Genomic DNA, 20,649 nt, shown 5'->3' with positions numbered 1-20,649 from the left:
AGATACCAAACTCTATTAATATACAACCCAATCTACAAATTGACACTTCTATTGCCCTTTACCCTCAACCTCCCGTATCCGCTTCTCAAAAGCCTCAATCATAACCCCAGCCATCTGCCCCTCAACAGCACTCATAAGAGTAGCATGCATCTGCGAACGAAACTCAAACCGCACCTCCAAATTGACCTTAGTCAACGGCCCACCCTGCGTCCCAGCAGGCGAAACCGGTACCAGCTCCCACTTCGTAACTAGGTACTCGAAGAGGCCCTCATTTGCGCCGGGGAGGAACCCGCTCAGCCCGGACGAAGAAGAGCTCTTACCAGCCTGCCCCTCTTTACCATAGTTGGCCCCGCTCTTAGCCTCCACAGTCAGCTTCTCTACGTCGCAGATCACGCGCGACGTGAACGTCTCGCTGAGCGGGCCGTAGCCAACTGTCAGGAACGCTTGTGTTGGGTACCCTGTTTCCGGATCCCGCGCTGTCACAGTCGAGGCGGTGAGGAAGGGGAGGAATTGGCTGTAGGCTTCGACAGAAGAGATCACTTTGTATAGCAGGGTTGGGTTGTAGGGAAGGTTGCGGGTGGCGGTTAGGACGCGGTGCGGGGAGTTGTTGTTGTTATTGTTGCTGTTGGGGAGGAAGGAGGATAGGTCGGGAAGGCCAAATGCTCGGGTAGTAGTTTTGGTGCCATTGGTTGGGAGTAGATTTCGGTGCAGACTTGGTCGTTGTGTTGTAATTATTGTCCTCGTGCTTGTCTTGAATTGGTGGGACACATGCTGGCGCTGGGAGGGTAGGGTTGCGCGACTTGGAAGTCGCAAGGTGCGGAGGGCTTGCATTGAGAAGGGTGGTATTAAAAAATACAGGTTGGTTCTTCGAGTGTGGTGGTTCCTGGCAGACAAGAAAACCGGTCTGGTTCCGCGGAGCGGGATCGGCAGCCGCCTCGGCAAGATTGCATATATTTAGTGCCCAGGTGCATACTCTGGATTTGGTTAATAGATTTTATACTTCGCTGCCTTTTTTCCCCTTAGATAAATCCATAGCTCTATGATATGTGTGTATTGATAACATGAGTGTTCTTAGGTCTCGTTTATTAATTGATGTGCTTCAACATTGTAAGCGCCTTTGTGCGTAGTATCTCGAGATTTTTAATCAATGATGTACAAGAGAAACAGGTATGTTCATAACATCGAAGATATATATAAAATTCACCATTGTCATTGCTGGTAGCTCTGATGATCCATCGGCGATAACCCAGGAGGATACGCGGCAAAATCGTACGGAGTCGTTGGACCATCGGAGTACCAGTTGTTATTGGTGGCCATTTCGACCCCTGAGATATGACTGTCGTACAGGTTCTAGGAATCAAGGATTAGTTATGGCTGTACTAGTCATCTATAGCTGGAGCTCTTACCCAGTCGAGTTGAGCAGGTATATCAAACATGTCTTCAATGACCCCCAAGGAGTTGTATGACGGCGTCTGGCCGGGGTTGGGTATTGCGGACTGCAATTCGCCAATATTGGATGTGTATGTTTGGTATTGTTGATCAAAGGCTGCTGTACCAGTGGATTGGGTTGAGATATCATCTAGGAACCTTATCAGCGCGATATTGAGAAGAGAAAAGTTATACTTATACTTACTATCCATGAGCGCTGTTGATTGGCCAGCAGTCGAACTGGGATATTTAAAGTCACATTTCTTCACCCGTTTGAGCATGATAGTCAAAGCATTCACTGCTCGCTGTGTATCTACAGACTGGTGACTGGATTCCATGAATATGTGATGGGTAGTTTCCAGAAGAAGCAAGAACTCCGCGCGTTCGTGGGGTTCGAGGCGTGCAGCATCACCACGATCTGTATCCTGGGACATCTCAAGGCAAAGAATCATTGCCGAGAGCAAGAAGGAATTTTGGAGGGAGTTGAGGAAGTACCGCTCTGCGTACAATTGACCGCCGGGCATGAACTCGGTCCAGACCTCTGTGTGGTATCGAAGCGCGTCCCGAGCTGCGGCCAGGCAGACTGATCGCGAGTAAGCAAATTTGGGATTGGTCTCTGCGATATACCGGCGATGTAGCACAAGACGTGCCGTTTGATACAGGAGCTCCAGGGCGAAGCGCCGCATGGTCAATTCTGCTGGGTCTGCGATACACTGCGTCATTGGTCGAATTTGCAAGAAGGAGGGTACCATATCATGTGCAGTCTCCAAGCGACCGTCAATTTCCACGGTCTCATCGTAGGATGAGTGCTCTCGAGAGAATGCTAGGTCTGTTATATGACCAAAAACGCTCATAATGTGAGATTTGGCCCTCGTGTACGAGCAATCTGTTCCTTCATGCTTTGGCCTGCCGGGTGGCAATTTCACTGAATTATCGTCGAAGTCGGTATCCAACAAGTTAGAGGGCAACTCTGTGTCATATTGCCAAGGCTGAATTGTTCGAGGGACGCCAACTTGAAATGAGATTAAAGTGTCGAGTTGAACGAGCAAGGCCCAGAGACGCCGGCGCATTTCCCCATCCAAGGGAGATAGCATTGGGTAATGACGCGGATCACGATGATAACCCATGCGCATAGTCAGGCGAATAGTCATCCCGAGCAAATAGGACATTCCAATCTGCGCATCCTGGGTCCGGTAGAACTCGGTGAGTGAGTAAAAGAATAGTGCTTCTCCTTTGTATCGCCCTGGAGTGATGTAGTTTGCTTGGATAAGACACTGCGAGGACCTTTTCCGGAATATGGCCCATGACCTGGTAGGGTCCGCCATGGTAGGAGGCAACGGCTCTGAGCCTCGATGATATAGAGAGACAGACAAAGCCATGATCGAGTATAAGAGCGAAATCCAAGTAAAAGATTTATCTGCTGGGCATAGCCAGAACTCCTCGTACTCTTTCTGGAACGTGGGAACATGGATTGACACTGCTGGATTATCAGTCCTCAGTGCGTACTGTTTTTCTTGAGAATACCATACCTCGTGCCGGTTCAGACGTCTTGAGGAATCGAGAGACCAGGCGATCGGTTATTGACCGCGGAGGGATGTCCATAAGCACCTCCTCTTTGCTCACCGGACGGCCATGACCAAGCAGCAGAACTGGTGACGAGTCATCGTACGGGTCAATCTTGACGCTTTCATCGTCGGAATTTTCTCCATCCTCATCTAGATATTCTTTCACGCCATTAATCTTCGGATTTGAGAACCCGTCAGCACAATGTTCTCAAAGCGCAGCAATGACCAAATCAGGACGGACCTCTTCCAGAATAGCGCGCCAATGTGCACTGTCAATATAACTAGTTCCCTCATTTTTGACGACCAGCGTGCCCGTGTCAACCGGAGTCAACACAGCGTCACGATCAGAACTGCCTTGTGAACGCGTCGCGCTAGCGTCTCGATTCTCTGATTGCACCGCATTGAAATCTATATCGGGATCAGACCTCTGCTTCTGTGCAAGAGACATCACCAGGTTTTCTAGATGGTGTAAGCGGTCTTGGACTAGAGTCGGGCTTGAGCGCCCATGTTGGGCTTTGCCTCGTGGCCCGCGCCCGACATAGGTGCATGATATGGCCTCTCCTCGCTTCTTGCAATTACCACAAGGGTGGTTGCGGCAGCATTTCAATCTATACGTAGTCGATCAGTAGCTGCAGATATGCTAGGTATGCACGTCATGCTTTGGCTTACTTTCGATACCTGCACGCCGTGCACGAAAATTGCACTCGTGTTCTCTTTTTGGGGGCGGATATCCCCGCCGCAGGGTCCAGAGGTTCGTCCATTACTATTTATGGATATTATGGTTATTGCGATCAACAAATGATGAGGATGATGCCCAGGAACTAAGAACATTCCATGTAGAAAAGGAAAAAGAAGTGGACTCCCAAGCCCGGGGGGGATCTACACGCCCCGCACCCGTAAACAGAGCTTTATGTACTTCGATTCTACTTCGATTCTATCAGTAATAACCTTGGAACCCTCACAGACTGCAGACTACAACCATCACAGTTTTATATTGGGTCTATTTGTGCAGTTTATATTCAGTGGATCTCAGCCTTCATGGCGACTACTCCTCCGGGTCCAATAATCTGCACCTTTGTTCCCTCGCCCTCCTCAAGCACAATCCGATACTCATCCCCGGCATATAATGGACTCGTTGCCCGGTAAGAGATTCGCTCAGGAACAACCGAGGTAGGATCCGTGACATTCTGGCGAGTGTCGCGCCAAAGATCCAGAATGGAGATCAAATTCAACGGACCATGTACTACAATATCCTTGTGTCCTTCTACATCCCGCGCCCAGGGCAGTGAGTAGTGGATCTTATGAGGGTTGAAAGTTAGGGCAGAGAAGCGGAAGAGTGTCACAGGTGTTTGCACCAGGGTTCGCGTATGGGTGTTGCCCTCGGTGGAGATGACGGACGAGGTAGGATTAGGGGTCGCAATATGGGACGTTGGAGACGAGGGAGGGGCGCTGGATGGTGTCGATGCAGACGGAACGGGTAAAGCTTTACGGAACACCCAATTACTATATGAATGTTGTTGTCAGTATTTTGGTCTGCGACATCTTTGAAAAGGGAAGCCGAACCGTCGGTCAATAATTGACACGCCGTGCTCATTGGCGAATTCTTTCTCGATTCCAACAACAATCATGTCCTCGCCGGTCTTTTTCACAACCTTGGACTCCGCACTGAGTACCCGCGTTGTCTCCTGCACCTGCTGTCCTACCCGTAACAGATTGGGTTTCCCATCAACACGGGGCCACAGCACCTCGCCGCCTGCCCACATGCGCCGTGTGAAGGGCACGTCAGGATTGTATGACGCGTCGGTTCCATCGGGCCCAAGTTCACTTTCCAAGAATGCGGGTGTGAAATATGCGAGGTGGTAGCCCGGCGGGACGGGTACTGTGGATTGCGGGGCGGAGGCGCCATTGGACAGGGAGGGCGCACCGGGGAAGAGAGTCGGGCGATTGAGTGTGAGGGTGAGAAGCTGGAGCTGGTTTGCATCTATGGTTTGCGTACGGGTTTGTGGCCCCAGGGATTGGAAGCGCGACAAGAAGGCCGAAGCTACCGAGGAAGCATCTGAGCGGAGACGCTGAGACATGGTGAAATTGCGAATTGCACCCGGTCGGGTTCGCGCCAGTACGCGCGGGCGAAGGTGTGTGAGTAATGATAAACTTGAAGACATGATGTGTTTGGGAGAATGGTAAAAACAAAAGCAGAAAAAGCAAAAGGTGAAAGGTGAAAATAGAAACGCAGCGGGGATCTCCAAATGCATGCGGGGAAGCCGATATACTCCCAAGTCGGCTTTATACTTGACCTTGCAGAATGGATGATATTGGATTAACTCGTTTACATACTATTTTCCTTTCTAATTTTGAGTAGATGACAGTCGTGATTTGATCTTGATTTGCTAAGTGACACAATTCCTTACCTTTTATAACAACTACAAGAGTGGTTGGCCGCGTATGCGGCCTCTGTCCTTAACGACGTAGGGCTTTAATAATCTAATTTATCTAGCTAAAGGGGATATTAGGGATCCGGCTATATGTGAGATAACACTCCGATTCTTTTTTTAGGTGTTTTTTAGGTGTTTTTTAGGTGTCTTTATCAGGAATAGCACTTGCCCCGAGTCTTTGCCGTTGTTGAATTTGATTATAGGACGGGTGTTTAATGTTGAGTTCTACCTTAGCTGTAATATACATCCAATCAAGAGACCTATTCCAAAGTAAATTAAGAGCTCGGAACTCCGAGTACATGGAAAGTGATGGATGTGGATCGCAGCGCTAAAGTGATGCCATGATTGATAATCCACTAGAGACACGGGTTGGCAGAAATGTAGATCCATTGACATGTACTTGTATGGATGACGCTTTTGATTATAAAATTTTTGATTATAAACCTCCCCAAGATAAAGGGCCTTGAAATGTAGAATATAAATACCCAACTGTCCTTGTTGTTTTCATTCATATTTCCCATCTCCTCATTTTTCATCTCCTCATTCTTCAACAACCATCTATCATGGCTAGCATCAAAATTATCTGGGGCGGAGGCTCAATCATGGACGAAGTCTCATACCCGACTCTCGAATCCATCAACGAGGTCCTTGACGTTCTGCAAGCCAAAGGCATCAAAACCATCGATACTGCCAAGCTCTACAATAATTCTGAGGAGCTATTGGGAAAACTTCATGCCGATTCCCGCTTTACCATTGATTCGAAATACCCCGGCGGGTTTGGACCTGAGCCTTCCACCCCAGAGTCTTTTGTTACAACCTTGAACGAGAGTTTGGCTCTTCTTCAAACCGATGAGGTGAGCTTCTCATAATCCGAGACAGTAAAGACACAATCCCTGATATCATTTCTAGCTCGATGTCTACTACATGCATGCCCCCGAACGCAGGAGCTCACTGGAAGACCTGCTGGCTGGCATCAACTCTGCATACCAGGCTGGAAAGTTCAAGCGTTTTGGGCTGTCCAACTATCTGGCCGAGGAGGTCGAAGAGGTGGTCCGCATCTGCCGCGAAAAGAACTATGTCGTGCCAAGTGTCTACCAGGGAAACTATTCAGCCGTTGCACGCCGAGGAGAAAAAGAGATCTTCCCCACGCTGCGGAAGCATAACATCTCCTTCTATGCTTATTCTCCCATCGCAGGAGGATTCCTGACCAAGGATGTCGCGACGTTGGTCGCCGGCGGCCAGGGTCGATGGGATCCAAACACGCAACTTGGTGGAATCTACAATGCACTTTTCAATAAGCCGAGCATGCTGAAGGGCTTGGAACAATGGGAGACGATCTCCAAGGAGTCTGGTATCTCCAAGGCTGAATTGGCATATCGGTGGGCGGCACATAATTCCGCTCTCAAAGAAGAATTCGGAGATGCTGTAATTGTTGGCTCGCGTAATGTTGAGCAGCTCAATCAGACGCTTGATGCGTTGAGCAAGGGTCCTCTCAGTGCGGAAATTGCAGCACAGATTGAGCAAGTGTGGAAGATTGTCGAGGCTGATTCGCCTTTGGACACCTTCAACAGTTTCCCCCAGAATGATAAGGTTGTCTGAAGTCTAGAGAGAGAGGAACGCCAAGAGAAGGAAATTGCAGACCAGGGCAGGTGAGAGAAAGCATTTGTAATGAACCTAGAAGGTATCTAGTTACTTTGAAAGAAAAATAAATCCACGACTTTTCATCAAAATACCAGAGCATGTCATAGAAATATTAAAAAGAAAAGCGCGAAGAAGCTTGAAAGAAGTTAAGTTGGGGGTGGGGCTATAGTGGGGCCATGGTGGGTCAAAGGTGTGAATAGCTTCACAGGATCCCGAATGAGGAAAAAAACCGTGGCCCCAATAGGTCCTTCACACAGCTGGTCTCTAGGGACAGTTTCCTCATTGTCTAGGACGCGCCTCGCTCAGTGTAACTCTGAGGCATCAGGGAGCCCCCTTTTCAAGGTGGGGTTGGTGTACTCCCTGTCGTCAGCCCGTAACTCAATTCAACCTGGCCCAGCTGTGATTCGAACTCGCAACCTAACATCGCCCTGCCCGGAGCGCTTCCCATCTGAGCTATGGGGGTTGGGGGTTGCTATGTCTGAACTGATTCTTCTATTTATGCTCACTTTTTTGTATCGTTCCTTCCCCAGGGAGAAACCCAGGGATGCTCTTGCCTTGCGACAGTTCCTTCCTCATTATTTAAGGTATTCCACCCTGACATACTATGTATATAATATTTCCTGGGCATTCACGTCATGGCATACTAAGCTTCTTGGGTGACATCGGGACCTCGGGAGACTACCTCGGGAGAAGAGAGTATCAGGAAATTACCTATACTCATTATTAAGGCCTCTATATAATTATCTATAGTATGTCCTACGTGTAAACTTTATTCCAGTGATATTAGGCCAACCCCAATGGGCGTATATAAATTGTTGAATTGAGGCTGTCGAGGGTATCTTAAGGCAAAGGAGGTAGGGATGAGGCCATAAGACCGAAAAAAGAGATAGAGATAGAATAGGGCGAGTCAAAGGAGACACACAAAACCGAGATGAGTCAAAGGAAAGCAGACGAATCAAAGTCGAACCTGACCACCAGTCAACCGTTCCCAGTCCCTCTGTCCAAAGGGGATATAGGTATTACCCTGAAGCCAGTACAGTCGGTCCTTCTTCGATACAAGAGCTGGATCGACGCCTTCAGTACGGAGAACATGCTTTTGTTGCTTGTTGTTACCGGTTGACTGCGTCACAGGCGTAATGCGCAAGAACAGTGGAGCCGCAAAACGGGGCAGATTCTTGAGAGTGTGTGCAGCCAAAGCATCAAGCACCTCGCGCGAGGGCTCCAGTGCGGAATCAGAGAGTTCACCGCCTGCTATCTGCTGGTTGAAGAGGATGGCTGCACATCCTGCACGGCCATCATGATTAGGAAGAGCCACGCCGTAAACATTGGCTTCGTGCACTTCAGAATGCGAGCCGAGAACCTCAGATACTTCGCTAGTCGATACATTCTCGCTCTTCCACCGGAAGGTATCACCCAGTCGATCCGAGAAGAACCAGCGGCCGTCTTTGTCCCATCGAATCATGTCACCGGTCCGGAAATAGGCATCGCCCTTCTTGAGTACATCGCGGATAATCTTGCCTTCTGTCGCCTTCTTGTTTCCGAAGTACCCCTGGAAATTGGCAGTGGGATCCGCTGCATCGATGGCGAACAGCAACTCACCGGGATCACCCCGAGGGACATTCTTGCAGAGACCAGTCTTGGGGTCACGCCACGGTTCCTGGGTCTCGTGATCAATGTCCACAATGGCAGAGCCACGACCAAGGATAATATTTCCCAAAGCACCGTTTCGGCCGATGGCACCCGCGGAGAAGTCGTTCGAAGAAATGTTCCATGAGCCCGCGGTACCTTCGGTAGCGGCGTAGAACTCGGCGATTGTGGGGATGTTAAAGCGCTCCTTGAAGCGGTTCCAGATGTCGGGACGCAGTCCATTTCCAAACGCCAGGCGGATATTGTGCTTCTTGTCGAGGTCCTCGCCGGTGACCGGGTCAATTTCAGGTGCTACGCCCAATAGATAACGTAGCGTCTCGCCCACATATTGGATAATTGTCGCGTCGTTCTCGCGAGCCTCCTTGATGAAGTTGCGCGCAGAGAACCGGCGGCCAATGATCAGGGTGGCTCCACCCATCAAGCAAGTTATAAACCCAAGCACCGAAGCAGAACTATGATAAAGAGGCATGCACTAGTCAAGAGGTTAGCTTGAACAGTAACATTTGTAAATTTGGTAGACCTTACCGTGAAGAATCTGTCAGAGGAAGTAATGTTCAGCCAATCTTTGACGAACAAACTACCAGACCAGCACTTCTTCCAACTGATAATAGCGGGTTTGGGAAGCCCGGTGGTGCCACTTGTGTAAATCAAAATGGCCATATCGCGAGGGATCAAGCCACTGCGGGCCTTGTCATCCTCTCGCGTAGGCTCCATCCCCAAAATCTGGGCTTCCACCTCCTGGGTATGGAACACGATCTCAACCGGTCCCTTGCCATCACGGAAGGTCGGGGATGTCAAAATATTCTCCTGCTCCGCCGGGAAGCAGTGACGAACTTCTTCGTCAACGATCAAAAGTCTCGCGGTGGACGTTCGAATAGAGTGAGTGAGCGGCTTGCCAGACAAGTTGTAGTTGATAAATGCAGGGACTGCTCCAATACTCCAAAGTCCCAGCATCATGAAGATAAAGGTGGAAGAGTTCATGAAGTCGATCGCGACAATCTCCTTGCGCTTGATGCCGTGGACGTTCTTGAACCACGCTCCGTAGCGAAGAACCGTGAGGTATGCTTCGTGGAATGTCGTTGTTCGTCCATTATACACAATAAAATCGTTGTCGGCAGTTTTTGGATCGAGTGCATAGGCTTCAAGTGTGTAGAAGAGGTTCAAGCGGTCGCCACGCTCGGCGATGCGGGACTTCGCGGACATCTTCAACATTCCCTTGATGAGTTTCAAATCGTAGGAGAGCGACCATCTTGCATTGAGATATGCAAGTGTGGTTGCCGCGGCAGGGAGTGCAAGACTCAAGGGAATATCTGCGCAAAGGTACCGCTTGTTAGCCTTTCATCCAGTCCAACCGTGGGTCATAACCTACCGGGCAAAGATGGCAGCGGCATTATGACCAAGAAGATTCAAGGATCAAGCCCAAGTGAGTATGGTCAAAGAGTATGATATTTGGGTAGAGGATGAGATCGCCTCTTGTATCACAGCTTTGTATGTAGCTCTGAGAGAAAGAACAAAGAGCGTGTTATAGGAGCTCCTTGACACCTCGGCTTTTCTGCCTTTTATTAGCGAATGACTGATCAAAACCTCGGAAGAACCTGGGCAATATTGGTTGGCTTTATCCGATGTATCCGTGAGATTGAAATAGGAAGAGGTCGAAACATGCCTCGGCACGGGTGGGGTGTGCCGATCCCCTGACGACAGGCAACATTGTGCAACGCGTACTCGCCACGCAACCTTGGAATTTAGCGTTATACTACAGTTGTCTCTTTCCCATAATGATTTGATACTTCGTCTTATAGCATTCAGGTGCTAATTCTAACAATTTTCTGGTTCTTCTGTAGACACATGGGCTCGGCTTATTTAGACCGATCGCCACCCCGCACTTTTTACTCGGAGAGTAAGGCTGTACTATATGTATATGTACTAGTTTGCATGTCACGTTGAGACCCTTGTCGACTGTTTTGACAGCCAAGTTCCATAGGGTAGCATATCACTTTTGCAAGGACTTCTTCACTGGGACATCCTCATACTCATCTTCCATGAACTTACCCAATGCATCCAAGCCCCGCTCCAGGACCTCGGTTTCATTGACATACCCAATGCGAACATAACCGTTGAAGTCTTCTCCTACTCCGAAGCAAAGGCTTCCCGGGACAAGCATCACACCGGTCCGTTCCTGAAGCATCTCGCAGAAAGCGACATCGTCTACGGGTTTTCCCATCTTGTTGAAGCGCACAAATGCAGTGGTACCGGCTTGCGGCTTAACCCACTCACACGCCCAGCGATGAGCATCGATGAACTTCTCTAGAATAGAGAGATTAGTCCGGGCCAGATCGATATTTCGCTTCAGAAGATTGTGGATACAATCCGGTGCTAACGCAAAACTGGCAATTGCTTCGTCAATTTGCCCGACCGAGATAGTTGTATAATCGCGCGCATTAGCAAGAGATTCGATGATAGAACTATCCCGCGACGCAACCCAGCCGACCCGCAAACCCGCCAAGCTATAGGCTTTGGAAACAGATCCTGTCACCACGGTGCGTTCGTATCCCATGGAAAGAAGTGTAGGTGGGAATCGCGGGTCTGCGGGACTGATGTTGTGGAAAAGCGGGCGATAGACCTCATCGGAGTGGATGATGATGGATTTCTCGCGGGCAATATCGACCAATTGCTCGAGAGTCTGGCGCGGGATGATGGCTCCAGTTGGGTTTTGCGGGTTACTATGACGAGCATGATAGTCAGGAAAAAAAAAGCACGCCGTATATGAATGTGACAAGAGTCAGACATACTTTATGATGATCAACTTCGTGTTGGGCCGGATAAGACCTTTCAGCTCTTCAATGTCCAGCTCCCATCCATCAGCCTCTTTAGACTTCCATAGGCTGACTTCGGCCCCCACTGATGCAGGGACAGAGAACAGTTGCTGATATGTTGGATAATGGCAGATGACATGGTCTCCCGGACCAACCAACGTATATAGCAGCAAGAAGTTCGCTTGAATTGCGCCAGCGGTGATCAATATATTATCCTTCGGCAACTGCGTTGGTGCCCTCGCCGAGTACAGATTCGATAATGTATTTCGTAGCTTATCGGAGCCACGGATCGCCCCATACGTAAGTTTGGTGGATTGAAGCTCGGCTAAAGGGTTGGAATCCTTGTCATCGGAGAGCGCGCGGAGATCGTCGACGGAGATGGATGCGCAGCAGGTCTCGGCAGTATTATATTTGGCGGTGGTCTCATACTTGTCCATCCACTGCAGGCTGGTTAGCAATGGATATTTATAACGACACAAGGAACAGACAAATACCACCGAGTCATGGGGTAATGCGGGGAGGTACCTGTTCAACCGCGAAGGCCTCAATCTTCACCATAGCTAAGAACAGTGAGAATTACCGAGCGAAGTAGCCACGATCAAATATCTTTGATCAGGGACGTTCCAAGGTTCAGCTGAATGAGTAATGACTTGGGTCTCTCGTCATGCTACCGCCGCTTTTACCTATGAGATCTTTGGCTATGTTTGTACTATCACGTGATGAATCGCGTCCCCAATACGATTCTAGGTAAGATTAATATGTTGGGGTTGTACCATATATTCAAGTAAAATAATAAGGCATGGCATTTGAGGACTTTTTACCAGCATTCTACCTACCTAGGTCCACGGGTAGGTATGTGACATCATTAGTGATAAAATTCTTGACGCAATTTTCTGGTGTCTTTTCAAGTGTCTTTTCAGTGTCATGTTTTGATGCTGTTTTTATAGTACGGTATTACAACGGCAATCCAAAGTGGAAGATTTTGATGAGATGACGGCGTTGCTGCTCCGATGATTTGAGGTCTGCTACCACTGTTCATAAACGGGTTAATTAAAGCAAGTTTGCAAATAAATTGTAGCAAAGGACAACTACTATATTCTAGACATGGTTCTTTTCGTTGTCCGTCGCTAAATTGGTCGACTATCCCCATGGGATCACGTGTTTCCCCGCATTGAAGGCAGAACCACCTGGGCAGCCATACAGAAGTGGGAAAGAAGAAACATTGTCATTCGTAGGAAGCTTGGAATCCATAAATTATCTATGTAGTTAATGTTGTTGTAGAATGAAGATGATCGAAGTCAACCTTGCATAGCATAAGATTGTCCGGGTCATCTGCGGGTTCCTGACGCCCATGCAGCAGCCCAGCCTCTTGCTTCTCCGCCCGCGTCATCGGCTGGGGGCCAATCTCACCCTCTCCGCTTTCTGCTTCTCAACCTTCAACGTTGCCTCCTTGTCTCTATCTTTTACTTCAACTATATCCTTCGGTTTGATTTTCTAATTTGATCAATTCGGCGGTTCGCCCCGCATCCTTTCCTCAGTTGTTGGTATCGCTGCGTACTAGGACACGCTCCTGCCATCCTTCCCACAAGATGCGCTTGACTGGCGCAGCATCTCTTTCGCTTCTCACATTAACTCCCCTACTGGGATCTGCAGCAGCATGGAGCGAATTTTCCGACGCAAACCTCGCTACGCAATCCTATTCACTCTTCGATGATCGGCCATCCGGATGCCCCGAGTGTCCGGCTTGCTTCAACTGCCAGCTAGACAACTATAACTGCACTCATTTTGCGGATTGCAACAACTTCAACGGCAAATGCTCATGTCCCCCCGGATTTGGAGGCGATGACTGCTCCGTTCCCCTATGCGGTTCGTTGGCCGACGATTTGAATCGACCCCAGCGTGATTCCAATACCTGTCAATGCAAGGATGGCTGGAAAGGCATCAACTGCAATGTCTGCGACTCGGATAATGCCTGCAACGCGATGATGCCAGAAGATCAAGGGGGCGTTTGTCATAAGCAAGGTGTCACGGTCAAGGAGAACTTTCAAATTTGTGATGTGACCAACCGTGCGATCTTGAAACAGCTCGACGGCCGCAAGCCCCAAGTGACTTTCTCCTGCAAAGCCGAGGATGAAACATGTAGCTTCCAATTTTGGGTCGACCAGAAGGAGTCATTCTATTGCGGTCTGGACACTTGCGAATGGAACATGGAAACAGACTACAGCTCCAATACAACTCACTACAAGTGTGAGCACCTTCAGTGCAAATGTATTCCGGGCCGTTTCCTCTGTGGTGAGAACGGGTCCATCGATCTGAGCGATTTCCTTGACCAACTGATCAAGGGTCCGGCTACTTTCGATACTAAATCGACCCTGGAGGGGACCAAGAGCGTTTTCTCTGAGCCTCAAATGAATGGATTGATTGCGGGCGTCTTCGGTGATCCCAGCATCTTCTTGTCATGCGATTCAGGAGAGTGCATGTACAAGACCGATGAACCGGGATACGAGCGCCCCGTGAAGAAAATCAACACTCCACTCATTGCCGGCGTCATCGCGGGAAGTTCATTATTCGTGGTTGCTGTCATTCTGCTCGTTTGGTATCTGTCCCATCGTGCTGCGCGCCGCAGTTATCTTCGCCTGTCTCTCTCGGATGACTCGGACGATGAAGCTGCCAAACTCCTGGCAGACTATCGCCCCGCGGCTCTGTACTGGGACAATGTTTCGTACACACTAAATGGAAAAGAGATTCTCTCTGGCATTCAAGGTGCCTCTATACCAGGCCAGATTACAGCCATTATGGGAGCATCTGGTGCTGGAAAAACCTCATTCCTTGATATCCTGGCACGAAAGAACAAGCGTGGCTCAGTGAATGGAGACTTCTATGTCAATGGCGAGCAAATTGATGACAGTGACTTCAGATCCATGGTTGGCTTTGTCGACCAAGAAGACACAATGCTTGCCACCTTGACAGTCCATGAGACCATCTTGACAAGCGCCCTACTCAGACTTCCCCGGGACATGAGCCGGGCAGCTAAAGAGCAAAGAGTCCTGGAGGTCGAAAAGCAACTTGGGATCTATCACATCAAGGATCAATTGATTGGCTCGGAAGAAGGCAATGGTCGTGGCATTTCCGGTGGAGAGAAGCGCCGAGTCGGAATTGCTTGTGAGCTGGTTACCAGCCCTAGTATCCTGTTCCTGGATGAACCCACCAGTGGATTGGATGCCTATAACGCATTCAACGTGGTTGAGTGTCTGGTGACGCTGGCTAAGACATACAACCGCACTGTTATCTTCACCATCCACCAGCCTCGCTCGAACATTGTTGCTCTCTTTGACCGACTCATCCTTCTTGCTGAAGGACGCACTGTCTATTCTGGTCCTTTCTCATCATGTCAGCAGTATTTCGACCGTGTGGGCTATTCCTGTCCGCCGGGATTTAACATTGCAGATTACCTTGTTGATCTTACAATGCACGCCGGTGGCGCACATTCATCATATACAGACGAAGTAGAATCGTCTGTGGGTGGGCGCACTGGTCCACCTAAGACAGCATCAAGCAGTCTCAGAGCCGTTAAGTCCGTCACCAGCGCGTCGATCCAGAGCATTGAAGACAACTCAAGTGGCGCAGAGGCGACCTGGAGACCCAAAAACAAACGCCGGGTATCTCTGAAACAGCAACAAGATCGCCAACTTTACTCCCGAAAGCAACATACTGAGCGCCCAATTACGCCAAAGACAGATGACGAGAGTGCTACCTTGGATGTAGCTGAAAATCATCAACAATGGCTGCGTCTTTCTCGTCAACAGGGCAATGTTCCTCCGCAAATCCTTGATGATCCCGATCAGCTACCTCCTCCGGCGCCTGGACAAAGTGATCTCGACATTCTCGTGGCCAGCTACGCGGAATCTGACGTTTGCCATTTTGTGCATGATGAGATTTTAAACGCCGTTCAGAATGCCCAGGCTGTGAATGGTTCACCAAATTCGCCCATATTGTCGGATACTGTGATACAGTCTAAGGGCTATGCTCGAGTTGGTCTGGTGCGGCAGTTCATGATTCTGTCTCAGCGGACATGGCGTAATCTTTATCGAAACCCGATGCTGATGCTCACCCATTACGCAATTGCCATCCTTCTTGCGGTCTTATCTGGATACCTCTTCTATGGCCTCACTGATGATATCAGAGGCTTCCAGAATCGTCTTGGTCTCTTCTTCTTCATCTTGGCTCTGTTTGGTTTCAGCACTTTAACTAGTCTCAACGTGTTCTCCACGGAGCGGCTTTTGTTTGTTCGCGAGCGTGCCAATGGTTACTATCATCCGATCACATACTTTGCGTCCAAGGTCGTGTTTGATATCGTTCCTTTGAGGCTCATTCCTCCCATAATCATGGGCATCATCGTGTACCCCATGACGGGTCTGATTCCGGCATGGCCTGAATTCTTCCGCTTTTTGCTGGTTCTGGTCCTTTTCAATCTTGCGGCAGCCAACATTTGTCTCTTCATCGGCATTATTTTCCGGGATGGCGGAGTCGCCAATCTTATCGGCAGTTTGGTGATGCTTTTCAGCTTGCTCTTCGCCGGTCTCCTGCTGAATCACGATGCGATCCCCAAGTCAGCATTGTGGTTGCAGACTGTGAGTTTCCCTATAACTTAAACGATGTTTTCCCTACTAACAATAGTACTAGCTGTCCATCTTCCACTATGGCTTCGAGGCCTTGATCGTCAATGAAGTGACTTTCCTCACCTTGATTGATCACAAGTATGGTTTGGATATTGAAGTTCCCGGTGCCTCTATTTTAAGTGCATTTGGCTTTGATACCCAAGCCTATTGGAGCGATGTTATTGGGCTGGCCGTCATTTCTGGGGCCTTCATCATCATTGCATACAGTGCAATGCATTTCCTACTTGTGGAGAAGCGATGAGCTAGTTATTTTCTGTTACTATACACTGGTATGATATCATCAACAGCGTTTCCATTGACCCGGTGTTTTGCCTCGGGTTTGCCTTGGTCCTTGTCCTTGTCGGAGGCTGTTTCGTGTGTTACGGTCATTACGATGAGGATTGAAGAGCATTGAAGATCCTCTAAAAACGCATGGAAGTCCGTATGCTGCGGTCTATAGTTTGTCAGTATGTATATAGACAAGACAAGATGGGTAATCCTAACGATCCGTTCTTGTTTTCAAAAAAACAACATTAAAGTTGGGTACATCTAGTTAGTTAGTCCAGACACGTACCTCCCATGTACCTACACGAGGCACGTGTCAACGTCATCATTCTACAAACCTTCCAAGGTCTCTTGTGTCAACCTGGGCAAATGAACTCACTTACCAACCAATAGTCAAACAATTTTTTTCGAGTCTGACACCTTGAATCTGTTTCTCATCGAGTACTTCGGAGTACAGGTACGTTACCAGCCCCGTTTGCGGGCTGCGCTAATGATGACCAGCCCTCCCGACACCGCCGACCCGTTCAGGTTCGGCCGCAGTTCGCTAATCGAAACTCCCTCTTTCGATCCCACCTCATCTCTGCCCAGTTTGTTCTTTTTCACCTCCAACAGCTTGAGTGCATTTAGCTTTTTATTTGTGAGTGAGCTTTGACCCCTCTTCGGAGAGGACTCTGTGTGATTCCTCTGTCTTCCTTGGGCCGCAGAACCCCACAAACATCTCCAATTGCGGCCTCTTCAATCCACCTTGACCTCAACCACTTTTGTCGCAGACTGTTTACTCATATTCTCTGTTTAGCAATTGAAATACTGTGCCAATTATACTTGACGCAACGTCAAATTCGCAATGATGTCCGGCGAAGCATGGCTTTACCTGTTGTCGGTGTTGATCAACGCCGTCAACCTCTTCCTCCAGGTGTTCTTCACTATTATGTACAGTGATCTCGAATGGTGAGTCTTTCCAGTCATATGTCCCAAGCAACTGCTTTGGGTCCACACATACTATACTGCCGAATACAAGCTGACACTTCTCCTTTTTTTTTTACTCCAGCGATTACATCAACCCTATCGACCTGTGCAACCGCCTTAACGCCTACATCATCCCCGAAGCCGCTGTCCACGCGTTCCTGACCTTCCTCTTCGTGATCAACGGGTACTGGCTCGCCATCGTGCTGAACCTGCCCCTTGTGTTGTTCAACGCCAAGAAGTACGTTGGAAGCTCCCCGAGTAGTCGCAAGCCCTCTTCAGCATAAGGCTAACCGAGTCGTTTTCGAAAATATAGGATCTACGAGAACCAGCACCTTTTGGATGCGACCGAGATTTTCCGCAAGTTGAACGTGCACAAGAAGGTCAGTTTGGTTTCTAGGTTGCAACCTGCAGCGCAGTGACTGACTCGATTCGTATTTAGGAATCCTTCATCAAGCTTGGCTTCCACCTCCTTATGTTCTTCTTCTACCTCTACAGCATGATTGTTGCCCTGATCCGTGATGAGGGCCACTGACTGCGTGAAAAGACCGAATATGCGATGAATCATGGTCGTCCCGGCTAGATCAAGGAGCCGTCTGTCCATGAGCTGTTGTCATGAGTTCTTGGGTCAGTATTATCTGGGCGTTATTTCCGGCCTGTCACGCAACCCTCGAATATGACCACAGTTCCAGGACGGCCGCTATACCATATAAATCGGTATATCGATGTGGTTCCTTATCTTTTCGGCGGCCATTACTACGGATGAGCAACGAATTCTTTCAGCCTTGAGATATTTGCTGTAGGACTACAGCAATCAGAAGTTATAGATATTTCCTTTGGAGTGTCTCGAGCTGGGGATGTGAGCTGGGTTGATTCGAGACACTGTATGATTGACTCGCGGTGGTGTATGTGCTCTTTTGTTATCATTTGATTTGTTTTTAATTCTTATTCTGTGTTGATCTTGCTGTGTCTTTCGGCCTGTTGAGTTGTATATACCTCCCATGCGGTTGGCAATGAAGAGCGTACGATACCCAAGGTTTCTAACATTTAACTGATTTATTGTTGAGAAATACCATGGCCATCAAGTAGGTGTAAAAAAGAGTAGAAAACAGTACGGAGTAGGTATAATTGACATACGCACCTAACTAAAATCGAAGCTGCATTGGGGCTGATAGAGAGCTTGGCTGCGGTGGCTGTTCCGCGGCCTTCGTATCGGGGGTCTCCCGACGCCCGTAAAATTCCCATCCTCCACCACCTACCATTTACCAACCACATTCAACCCCAGTGTTGTTGCAAAAGGGGCATTGAGGTCTGCGCATTCTTACTCTCTTTGACATATCAGCCATGTCCGCCCTATTAGGTCTTGGTTATGACTCTAGCGACGATGACGCCACAGCTGTGCCGAACTCGTCTGTGACGACCGCGACCAAGGTTGTTGCTGCACCAGAGGTCAATACAGAGGTTTGGTCCCCCCCCCCCCCCCCCAAATAGTCACCGTCTTCCCCGAGTTTCTTTTGTTCCTTGCACCCCCACCATAACGAACAGATAAGACTAACGATCCTACAGGACCAAGCGCATATGCAGATGGCCCTCGCCAACGCCTCATCCCAAGCCCTCACTTACAATGCCACATACGATGATCTTACGAAGCCTTCCCAGGGCCCTGTGAACCCGTTCAAGCCAGCAGGTCCGGGAAACGGTATCAAAAGAAAGAATGTTCCGACGGGATTTGCTGAAGAAGCAGCCATCAGCGAGTCCACATTTGCTGCGCAACATCGCACGTTCCAAAGTCTGGGATACACGCGCAACCCGACACGACCGGATGAATTTATCGGAAACCTCGAAAATGCGGCGCAATACGGAGGCCGGGATGTTGTACAGATTAAGCCGACTAAGAGCGCGTCTGCAAACTGGCGGACAAAGCGACAAAAGAAGGGCGACTCTAGTGTTGTGGAAGGAGAGGGCGCATATCTGGGACCCTGGGCGAAATACCAAAATGACCAGCAATATGACTATGTGGAGGTTGCTGAAGGAGATGAGCGCGCGCTTGGTAGTGATGAGGAATACGTCGAAGAGGAAGACGAGACTCTGACTACCACGGCGCCCATGCCGGCCATGAGCAAGGATGCTACCGCCTACGAAGGCGACCTTGCCACGCAAGAAACCACCGAGTTCCACGGATCAGAGCAGTACGACTACCAGGGCCGGACGTACATGCATGTGCCCCAGGACCTGGATATCGATTTGCGCAAAGAGCCCGGCACCACCAAGAACTACGTACCGAAAAAGCTTGTGCAAACTTGGAAGTCGCACACCAAGCCGATCACCTCTCTTCGATTCATCCCCAAGTCTGGCCACTTGTTGCTTTCGTCTGCGGCCGATGGAAAGGCCAAGCTCTGGGATGTGTACCACTCTCGGGAACTCTTGCGGACTTTCTCCGGCCACACCAAGGCAATCTCAGACACAGACTTCCATCCATCGGGGAAGACTTTCCTTACCGGTTCATACGACCGACAGATCAAGCTCTGGGATACCGAATACGGTAAATGCCTTGGCCGGTTTTCCACGGGCAAGACACCGCACGTCGTCCGCTTCAACCCCGGCGCAGATCACTCACACGAGTTCCTGGCTGGTATGTCCGACAAGAAGATCGTGCAATTTGACACCCGGTCCGGCGAGCTGGTCCAAGAGTATGACCACCATCTGGCAGCCGTCAACACCCTCACTTTCGTCGATGACAACCGCCGCTTCATCTCCACCTCAGACGACAAGTCGCTGCGCGCTTGGGAATACGGCATCCCTGTCCCGATCAAGTTCATCGCAGAGCCATACATGTTCGCGCTCACTCGCGCTACTCCCCATCCGAATGGCAAGTATGTCGCCTTCCAGTCAGGCGACAACCAGATTGTCGTCTACAGCGCGACGGACAAATTCCGCCAAAACCGAAAGAAGCGCTTCGTTGGGCACAATACTTCCGGGTACGCTGTGGACCTCAAGGTCTCGCCTGATGGCCAGTTCCTTGTTTCCGGTGACAGCGGTGGCTATGTCTGCTTCTGGGACTGGAAGACTGGCAAGATGTACCATAAGATCCAGGCTGGTGGGAAGGAAGGCGGTGCTGTTACTTGTCTGGACTGGCATCCACATGAGTCCAGTAAGGTCGTCACTGGTGGATTGGACGGTGCTATCAGGTATTGGGATTAAAGGCTTTCTATGGTTA

At 49.5% G+C, this 20,649-nt stretch overlaps 9 protein-coding genes across 9 annotated transcripts; 4 read left to right on the top strand and 5 right to left on the bottom strand.

Annotated features, from left to right (window-relative positions):
* Nucleotides 1-48: 48 nt before the first annotated feature.
* On the bottom strand, nucleotides 49-831 carry N7471_004447 (ubiquinone-binding COQ10-like protein; the record flags this gene model as incomplete). Its single annotated transcript, XM_057277166.1, has 1 exon — nucleotides 49-831. The coding sequence occupies one exon, from the start codon at nucleotides 829-831 to the stop codon at nucleotides 49-51; it is 783 nt and encodes a 260-aa protein (XP_057136776.1).
* Nucleotides 832-1,209: 378 nt separating this feature from the next.
* On the bottom strand, nucleotides 1,210-3,441 carry N7471_004446 (putative C6 transcription factor; the record flags this gene model as incomplete). Its single annotated transcript, XM_057277165.1, has 5 exons — nucleotides 1,210-1,350; nucleotides 1,407-1,579; nucleotides 1,634-2,905; nucleotides 2,958-3,168; nucleotides 3,235-3,441. 5 exons carry the CDS (start codon nucleotides 3,439-3,441, stop codon nucleotides 1,210-1,212), a joined length of 2,004 nt encoding a protein of 667 aa, XP_057136775.1.
* Nucleotides 3,442-3,981: 540 nt separating this feature from the next.
* N7471_004445 (hydroxyacyl-thioester dehydratase HTD2) lies at nucleotides 3,982-5,194 on the bottom strand. The gene is made up of 2 exons (XM_057277164.1): nucleotides 4,557-5,194; nucleotides 3,982-4,496 (listed from the first exon to the last, which is right to left on the bottom strand). Exons 1-2 carry the CDS (start codon nucleotides 5,153-5,155, stop codon nucleotides 4,013-4,015), a joined length of 1,083 nt encoding a protein of 360 aa, XP_057136774.1. The 5' UTR covers nucleotides 5,156-5,194; the 3' UTR covers nucleotides 3,982-4,012.
* Nucleotides 5,195-5,988: 794 nt separating this feature from the next.
* N7471_004444 (aldo/keto reductase family protein) lies at nucleotides 5,989-7,024 on the top strand (the record flags this gene model as incomplete). The annotated part of the gene is made up of 2 exons (XM_057277163.1): nucleotides 5,989-6,279; nucleotides 6,335-7,024. The coding sequence occupies 2 exons, from the start codon at nucleotides 5,989-5,991 to the stop codon at nucleotides 7,022-7,024; spliced, it is 981 nt and encodes a 326-aa protein (XP_057136773.1).
* A 997-nt stretch (nucleotides 7,025-8,021) lies between these two features.
* Nucleotides 8,022-10,104, bottom strand: N7471_004443 (uncharacterized protein; the record flags this gene model as incomplete). The annotated part of the gene is made up of 3 exons (XM_057277162.1): nucleotides 8,022-9,185; nucleotides 9,239-10,023; nucleotides 10,083-10,104. 3 exons carry the CDS (start codon nucleotides 10,102-10,104, stop codon nucleotides 8,022-8,024), a joined length of 1,971 nt encoding a protein of 656 aa, XP_057136772.1.
* A 414-nt stretch (nucleotides 10,105-10,518) lies between these two features.
* Nucleotides 10,519-12,216, bottom strand: N7471_004442 (uncharacterized protein). The gene is made up of 3 exons (XM_057277161.1): nucleotides 12,052-12,216; nucleotides 11,503-11,966; nucleotides 10,519-11,433 (listed from the first exon to the last, which is right to left on the bottom strand). Exons 1-3 carry the CDS (start codon nucleotides 12,082-12,084, stop codon nucleotides 10,704-10,706), a joined length of 1,227 nt encoding a protein of 408 aa, XP_057136771.1. The 5' UTR covers nucleotides 12,085-12,216; the 3' UTR covers nucleotides 10,519-10,703.
* An 899-nt stretch (nucleotides 12,217-13,115) lies between these two features.
* Nucleotides 13,116-16,446, top strand: N7471_004441 (putative ATP-dependent permease ADP1; the record flags this gene model as incomplete). The annotated part of the gene is made up of 2 exons (XM_057277160.1): nucleotides 13,116-16,157; nucleotides 16,210-16,446. 2 exons carry the CDS (start codon nucleotides 13,116-13,118, stop codon nucleotides 16,444-16,446), a joined length of 3,279 nt encoding a protein of 1,092 aa, XP_057136770.1.
* Nucleotides 16,447-17,313: 867 nt separating this feature from the next.
* N7471_004440 (cornichon family protein) lies at nucleotides 17,314-17,967 on the top strand (the record flags this gene model as incomplete). The annotated part of the gene is made up of 4 exons (XM_057277159.1): nucleotides 17,314-17,417; nucleotides 17,518-17,673; nucleotides 17,749-17,815; nucleotides 17,875-17,967. The coding sequence occupies 4 exons, from the start codon at nucleotides 17,314-17,316 to the stop codon at nucleotides 17,965-17,967; spliced, it is 420 nt and encodes a 139-aa protein (XP_057136769.1).
* An 809-nt stretch (nucleotides 17,968-18,776) lies between these two features.
* On the top strand, nucleotides 18,777-20,633 carry N7471_004439 (WD40 repeat domain-containing protein; the record flags this gene model as incomplete). Its single annotated transcript, XM_057277158.1, has 2 exons — nucleotides 18,777-18,893; nucleotides 18,999-20,633. The coding sequence occupies 2 exons, from the start codon at nucleotides 18,777-18,779 to the stop codon at nucleotides 20,631-20,633; spliced, it is 1,752 nt and encodes a 583-aa protein (XP_057136768.1).
* Between the last annotated feature and the right edge of the window lie 16 nt (nucleotides 20,634-20,649).

The sequence above is a fragment of the Penicillium samsonianum genome (genome assembly GCF_028829775.1).
Source record: "Penicillium samsonianum strain IBT 33392 chromosome Unknown utg000003l_segment0_segment0, whole genome shotgun sequence".
NCBI classification, from domain to species: Eukaryota; Fungi; Ascomycota; class Eurotiomycetes; order Eurotiales; family Aspergillaceae; genus Penicillium; species Penicillium samsonianum.
The sequence above is the reverse complement of the archived record's forward strand: the minus strand, read 5'-3'. Positions and strand labels throughout refer to the sequence as shown.

Excerpts from the sequence above, each read along its gene's own strand:
- N7471_004442 (XM_057277161.1), bottom strand. The coding sequence starts at position 12,084 with ATGGTGAAGATTGAGGCCTTCGCGGTTGAACAG. Across the intron at positions 11,967-12,051 it reads AGGCCTTCGCGGTTGAACAG|TGGATGGACAAGTATGAGAC; the intron begins GTACCTCCCCGC and ends ACCAGCCTGCAG. Across the intron at positions 11,434-11,502 it reads ACGAAGTTGATCATCATAAA|TAACCCGCAAAACCCAACTG; the intron begins GTATGTCTGACT and ends TGCTCGTCATAG.
- N7471_004445 (XM_057277164.1), bottom strand. The coding sequence starts at position 5,155 with ATGTCTTCAAGTTTATCATTACTCACACACCTTCGCCCGCGCGTACTG. Across the intron at positions 4,497-4,556 it reads GTGTCAATTATTGACCGACG|TAATTGGGTGTTCCGTAAAG; the intron begins GTTCGGCTTCCC and ends ACATTCATATAG.